The sequence below is a fragment of the Kogia breviceps genome, chromosome 3 (assembly GCF_026419965.1).
Source record: "Kogia breviceps isolate mKogBre1 chromosome 3, mKogBre1 haplotype 1, whole genome shotgun sequence".
Lineage (NCBI taxonomy): Eukaryota > Metazoa > Chordata > Mammalia > Artiodactyla > Physeteridae > Kogia > Kogia breviceps.
The window spans coordinates 151061861-151069004 of NC_081312.1; the positions used below are offsets into that span (position 1 = coordinate 151061861).

General features: G+C 50.1%; 1 protein-coding gene across 1 annotated transcript; it reads left to right on the plus strand.

Moving 5' to 3' along the window:
* Positions 1–2710: 2710 nt before the first annotated feature.
* Positions 2711–4349, plus strand: HDDC3 (HD domain containing 3). Its single transcript, XM_059056645.2, has 4 exons — positions 2711–2859; positions 3167–3222; positions 3330–3570; positions 3878–4349. The coding sequence occupies exons 1-4, from the start codon at positions 2748–2750 to the stop codon at positions 4006–4008; spliced, it is 540 nt and encodes a 179-aa protein (XP_058912628.1). The 5' UTR covers positions 2711–2747; the 3' UTR covers positions 4009–4349.
* The last annotated feature ends 2795 nt before the right edge of the window (positions 4350–7144 follow it).

Consider the following 7144-nt stretch of genomic DNA (forward strand, 5'->3'; position numbering starts at 1 on the left):
AAAAGTATAGAATTTGAGAATACAAATTCAGGGAGCTCACAGGTACCCTGAAGCCATCCGTGGACAGATTCAGTATTGAAAACCCCGACTATGATACGTATAATCCAGAATACAAGATCCTCTCAGAATTGACACCCGTCCCACCCCACCCACCACACAACACCTACAATGACTCCCTGTCAACTGCTTTCACAGCCCCCTGAAATTTTCCTTCACGGATTTGTTTGTAATCATGTATTTACGTGATTTTATGTTTGAGATCTGTCCCTCCCTCCACTGGTCTGTAAGCTACAAGCCTCCCACCCCAGAATTAGGAACAGAGCCTCAGGTACTGGAACACCCCGTCAGTGTCCCAGTGGCTCTGGGGCTGGAGTTCTCACCTGAAGACGGGAGGAGGCGGAAGGGCAGAGAGATTGACCTGGTGCAAGGCCTCAAATTCAGACCGAGTGCAGCAGGAGCCCTGCAGCCTGCAGGTGGCAACAGTAGGCTTCCTCCGGGGTATCAGAGAGCCGAGGACAGAAGAAACCAGGGTAGCGATGGCCATCAGCATCCCAGGCGGTCTGGCAAAGTGGGGATGGTGGGCCAAAGCTGAAAGGAGGGGCAGGAGGGCTGGAGACAGGCAGGAATGATCTACCCACATCCCACTCCACCCATTTTGGAGAATAAAAGGGATCAACGATTATCAGAAGGGCAGGCTTCCTTCCTCCCCACAAGCTCCCCAGAGTAGACTATATCCTGCTAAAAGAGTAGGGTACTGGAGGTGGGGCTGGGCAGAGGAGAGTGCTGTACCTGAGAGAGAGGTAGGCTGGGCAAGCGTCATCCAGCTGAAGACCAGCAGTAGCCTCACAGACAGGCCTGTCAGCAAAGGGCCTGGCCTCCTCTGGAAGCCCATGAGAGGTCACCTCCACCTCAGCCCTGGTCCTAGAAATCCCAACATCTCTATTTCTAAGCCATGGCTGCAGGCAGTAAGGAAATAAAATCAAAGCCCCAAAGCACCATTAACACAAACCTGAAGCTTCTCTGTCACAGACCTCTAGAGAGAGATGAAAGTGACTGAGTTTCTATTTTCTATTGGAAAATGGGAGGATTGTGTCTCCAAGCTGCCTAAGGTTCTCTAAGCTGAAGGCGAAAAGGCTCAGAAGGCTAGAAGACCGAATGAGGAATGAGAGAGAAGTTGAGCCATTAGCCTGAAGAACAGACAAGCATTAAGAACCAAATATGTTTCTCTCTATACACTCTAAACTTTCAGGCTGCCATGGAAGTCATGGGAATTCTGATTGTTCCACTTCAGGCCCCAGAGACCTCAGTTCCAGTGTTTGGAGCTTCCCTCTCTAACTTCTGTGTCATGGCAACCACCAAGACTAGCTGAAAAGCAAGCGTGAGTGCTCTCATTAACTTTTCCCTTGAGCCCTCATTGACCCCAGCTACCAACCAAAGTATAAAAGCTACCAATATGATTGGAGTATACTTAGCAACCAGCCAACCCCATTTCACAAGAAAATCTCTTCCAGGGTCTCCACGTCTCTCTTATCAAACCTCATACTTCACAGATGCTGTCTGCTGAGACAGGAAATTTCTCGAGAAGGCCAGAGGCCACCAGCCAGCAGTGTTTTGTTGTTCCAGTGTCTACTGAGGCCTAACAACGTCATGCTCCCAGAACAGCAGTGACAACACTCATAAGGGGCCCACAGCAGTGCCTGGGGACTGAAGCAGGAACCCTCACGGCACAAGAAAGAAATGCAGATTTTGTCCCCAGTGCCTGACAGCAAAGAAGACAGTTCCTGCAGAAACAACACTGCTGCCTGGGAGCCTAAGTCTGAAACAGTTAGGGAGGGCTCCCAGTGCAGGCTCCAATTTCCAGAAGGTTAAGCACTAGGGTCTTCTGGGCCCAAAGGTGAGGCTCCCATGCCCACAGCAACCAGGCCATTCTTGCAGGGAGAACTATTTTTATAAGTTTATTTATTTTATTTTATTTTTGGCTGCGTTGGATCTTCGTTGCTGCACGCGGGCTTTCTTTAGTTGCGGCGACCCGGGGGCTACTCTTTGTTGTGGTGCGTGGGCTCCTCATTGCGGTGGCTTCTCTTGTTCCGAAGCACGGGCTCTAGGCATGCAGGCTCAGTAGTTGTAGCACGCGGGATCAGTAGTTGTGGCTCACAGACTCTAGAGTGCAGGCTCAGCAGCTGTGACACATGGGCTTACTTGCTCCGCGGCATATGGGACCTTCCCAGACCAGGGCTCGAACCCGTGTCCCCTGCATTGGCAGGCAAATTCTTAACCACTGCTGCCACCAGGGAAGCCCAAGAACTAGTTTTAGAGAGCTTTGAGAATTTTCAGAGCATTGACAGCTTGAAAATTGTTTTGTCATGGCGGGAGAGGGCCCTCCCGGGAGAAGCGGTCTCTGGTCCAGAGGCTAGGTGAATTGCCCTTCCTCCAAGTTACCAGTCCCCTGTGCCTTTCTGCCCTGGACACACTGTGAGGCTGCTGTCTTATGTCTTGTCTGTTTTCCTCCTTCCCCCAGGATGTGGGTTCCCAGAGCCAGGCCATATTCTTCTTGCACCTTCAGCAAAGCTCACTTAACCAGGGGCTGCGATATTGAGGGCAGCTTCCTACGCCCAGGGCCCTCACGTCAGCCGCAAAGAAACTCTTCTGGGCCGACTCCTCAATCGTTGGGCCTCCGCGGCGCTAGGGGGCGCTGTGGACGCTCGGTCCACGCTCCCTGGGCTCCTGGGGCCGAAGTCGCCTGCGCGATGGGCTCCGAGGCGGCCCAGCTGTTGGAGGCTGCTGACTTCGCGGCTCGCAAGCACCAATGGCAGCGGCGGAAGGACCCCGAAGGGACCCCCTACATCAATCACCCTATCGGTGGGCGCGCCGCCGGGGGAGCAACGGCTGTAGCATCTAGGGGGTGGGGATCGGGAAGGGAACGCGGAGGGCGTGCATCTCATCGAGCACCTAGTCCGTACCAGGCTTTGTGCCAGGCACTGTTCATGACTCACCACAACCTGGGGCGGTAGGCATGATTGTTCCCTTTGTACAGTGAACACCAAAAAAGGGTAAAGGACTTGCCCAAGGTCACCCAGCTACTGAGGGGCCACATCTGGCTCTACAAAACTCACAACACGCCGCCCTGGGACTCCGTCCTGTCTGACTTCCTGCTTTGCCCCGTCAGGTGTGGCTCGTATCCTGACCCACGAGGCAGGAATCTCTGACATTGTGGTGTTACAGGTAACTTTCCCCCTCTGCTAGGAGGCTGGGGTGCGGGTCAGGGGCCCCATTCAGCTCTGGGTTCCCCTTGGCAGGCATCACAGGACTGAGTGGGAGCCTGTCCCCAGGCAGCCCTGCTCCATGACACGGTGGAGGACACAGACACCACCCTGGATGAGGTGGAGCTGCACTTTGGGGCACAAGTGCGGCGTCTGGTGGAGGAGGTAACAGATGACAAGACTCTGCCCAAGCTGGAGAGAAAGCGGCTGCAGGTGGAGCAGGCACCCCACTGCAGCCCTGGGGCTAAACTGGTGAAGCTGGCAGACAAGCTGTACAATCTGAGGGACCTGAATCGCTGCACCCCAGAGGGTATGCTCCTCCACCTGCTCTGAGGGGAAGGGGAGGGGTATCCGCCTTCTGAAGGCACAGCTTGGTCACTTCCACTGAAAAAAAGCCCGGTGTTCTTGTTAATTCCCTAGACTAATCTTAGTAGACCACTCTGATCTTCTTTCATACACTAGAAATGCAGTAGTTGGGCAAAGGGGGAAGTTTTCAGAACAAATCCTTCCATCAGGAACTCATCTCACAGCCCTGCACCAAGCCCTCCAGGAAGTGGGCAAAATCCAGTGCCTTCCTGGACGTCAACATGAGCAGTTTTCTGTCCATTCTTATGCAGGATGGTCCGAACACCGAGTCCAGGAATACTTCGAGTGGGCAGCACAGGTGGTGAAGGGGCTTCAGGGGACAAACCAACAGCTGGAAGACGCTCTAAAGCAGCTGTTTAAGGAGCGGGGGCTGCAACTCTGAGCAGTATTTGGAGCCATCCAGTGGCACAGACTCCATCCTTGCCCAGGCCAGAGAAGATTCATACTTCAGCCTTTCGGTGCCTCCCGAGCTTCCTCCCTGGTTCACTCAGCCGAGATATTAGAGACCAAATACACGTGTCCTTTCTCATTCTGAAGATCTGCCAACTGAGCTGAGCCCCAGATTGTGGGATGATGTGCCCCATCCATTTCTAATGCATTCACTGCCCTTCTCCAGGCTTTGGGTCTGATTGCATGGTGGGATCTCTGGCCCCTCAGGGACTTGGGCTTATATATAAACGCTAGTTCAAAAGTCATTATGCAAAATAAAACATTTGGATAAAGGTTTGAGTCGCTGCTGCTCCTTCTCCAGCCTTCCCAGTGGGGAACCGATGGGGGGAGGGGGGGATACCTGCCCTTCAGTAGGGCAAGGTTCCAATTGTGTGCCCCTGGGACAGATCCCTCAGGTTAAGGGCCTCAACCCCTCGGAGACTGGCTTCCTTATCAGGAAGATAGGTTGTGTAATTATCAGGGTTGGATTATGTGACGTGCCTAACACACAGGTATTCAAAAATTGGTAGGCTTCCTCATTAAGAAAATTGGACGGGTTGACAGATACATTGGAAAGGAGTGCCAACCTGCTTATCGGCAGCTCTTGCTGAGCACGGGAGAGTCCCCAGAAGCAACACGATAGGGCCGGTGGGGGACTGCGGGTCCCTCAAACCCCGGGTTGTAACGGAAACTTGCCGAGGTTTGCAGCCCACCCCCAGTTTCACAGTCATCACATCTCGGGTTCCTTTGGTTGCTAAGCGACAGGAACTTCCGGACGCTTCGGGAAGTGGCCCGGGAACTGACCTACCCTTGGAGCCCGGCGTTGGGCGGGGTCTGGGTGAGGAGGCGGAGCGGATCCCCAAGTGATCGGTTTTTTGGTCGGTGCTGAGCAGCTGAGGCCTATTAGCCCACTTGAAAAGGGTATATATGTGGGGATGAGGAGGTTGTTAGGTCAAAGGCCACTTAGTGGTCACGAGGTGCTTGATGTTTTTACAAAACCTTTTCACATGTGTTACCTTATCTGTTCTTTATAATAACCAGATGAGATAGGCAGGGTAGGGATTATTTTTCTCATTTTACTGAGATGAAATATGAAGCTCTCAGAGGTGAGAAGACTTGTTAATGATCAACAAGACCAGAATCCCTCTCTCTTTTTGCCACACTGCTGGGCCTTTTTAACCAGACAAAAATGACCACAATTGAGGTTAGCTCCAACCACGCTGGATACAGTAAAGATCAAGTCTGAAGAGACTAGTGGATCTGGATTATGAGTCTGGCCTTCCTAGATAACCTGTTTGATCTGAGCCAATATAGTAGATTTTTTTTATTCAATAATTTTTAAAAATAATCAGAGACTTTTGGAAAAGTTGGAAGTACAACATAAGTAACTTTTTCCCCTGAACCATTTGAGATTAACTTGCTGACCTGATGGCCTATCACCCCTAAGTACTTTAGTATTTGGACAAAGAAATTCTCCTGTATAAACCAAACTACAACTATCAACATCATGAAATTAATGTTAATACATTACTACCCTAATTCTCTGATTATAGGGGCTTCACAGTTTACTTGTATGCTTAGTTTGGCTTTTGCTGGGCTGGGAATCAAAAGGTTTACTTCTGGCCTAGAATTAGAATGACAACAAAGAGATTCCTGGCCACTCTAAGGATCTGTCCTTAACTGGTCTCCATTTCTCTGGAGCTGCATGGCCTCGTCTTCTGTTCATGGCTGTAGCTGTTCTCTCCATTCTTAGTCAAAGGAGATTTCCTCTTGTTTCAAGTAATACCATGCTTTTACATTAAAAAAAAAATATTTTGGCTGTTCCGGGTCTTAGTTGCGGCATGCGTGTGGGATCCAGTTCCCCAACCAGGGATCAAACCCAGGCCCCCTGCATTGGGAGCATGGAGTCTTAACCACTGGACCACCAGGGAAGTCCCTTGCTTTTCCATTTTTCATATTTTGTTTAGCATTCTTAGGCATTAGGAGTTGAGGGGGCAGCAGTACAGGTGTGCTTACTTATCTAGTTTGAATGCAAGTCCCCAGGCATTCTGACAAGAAAACCTGTCTTTCCTCCACTGAGCTGCTCAGGCCTCCACACCCAATGCTGTGTCTTACATCTTCATCCCTGTCATGTTCCAAATGCCAAGAGGCCTCTCATCCCCAACCCCACATAGGCTTCCTGTGCCTAGACTACCTAATTTCAGAGTTCTTTCCTTCCAGGTTTATTCTCAACTAGGGAGGTCTAAGTCAGGAGCCAGAATTGATGGACACTCTTTGCAGCACTTGGTCCTGGCAACAATTATGATCAAATCAGATTTCCCACTGACCCTAAGTAAAATTGAGGTTTGTTGTGAAGGATCTGGTCTCTCATTTATCTTTTTTTTTTTCTATGAGAATTGCTCCTTGAAGTGTTTGTACGCATTTTTGTTAGGGAGAAACAAAAATTTAGTTCAGAGATCTCTTTTGGATGGTTAGCCTCATTCCTACCACCCAGACTATGATTTCCTTTCTCTGTGAGGGCATGAGTGTCATTAGCTAACCAGTGATAGAGAGTGTGGTAAGCAGGTCAATTTCAGGTAAAGATGCCACTCCCCCCACACAGGTCATACCCATCCCCTAGGCAAGCCAAATCAGAGCACTGTGTGGGCCTGGCCCACCCTGCTTGGGGGGACTCAGCTCTTACAGTTTGAGTCTGCCTTTCTCTTCATGGTTCCAGCTGGCCATACAGCCCTCCCTTCTTCATGGAAACAGTATGATTCTATGGATGGAGAGTTGCAGAGAGGAACAGAATCCTATCCATTTCCAGTGGCTGAAGTTGCTTCTGTTATGTCCTGGTTCCGTTTTTTTTTTTTTTTTAATGTGTTTTATGTCACTGAAAATTGATTTGTTCAATAACCTGGTATCGATATTGCATACTGGAAAGAACATTTAATTGGCTTTGCCACTGACATAGGTGAATTCATGTAACCTCTGTGGGTCTCAGTTCCTCATTAGTAAAATGAGAGGGTTGGACTAAATGGCCTCTATGTGCCCTTCTAGAACTAACATCATACATATTTGTAATTGAAGAGAAATTCCGTATTACTTAA

Bases quoted from the DNA above. Each gene is read 5' to 3' on its own strand.
- HDDC3 (XM_059056645.2), top strand. From the start codon at position 2,748: ATGGGCTCCGAGGCGGCCCAGCTGTTGGAGGCTGCTGACTTCGCGGCT. The intron at 3,223-3,329 runs GTAACTTTCCCC...GCCTGTCCCCAG, and splicing joins CTGACATTGTGGTGTTACAG to GCAGCCCTGCTCCATGACAC. The intron at 3,571-3,877 runs GTATGCTCCTCC...ATTCTTATGCAG, and splicing joins GAATCGCTGCACCCCAGAGG to GATGGTCCGAACACCGAGTC.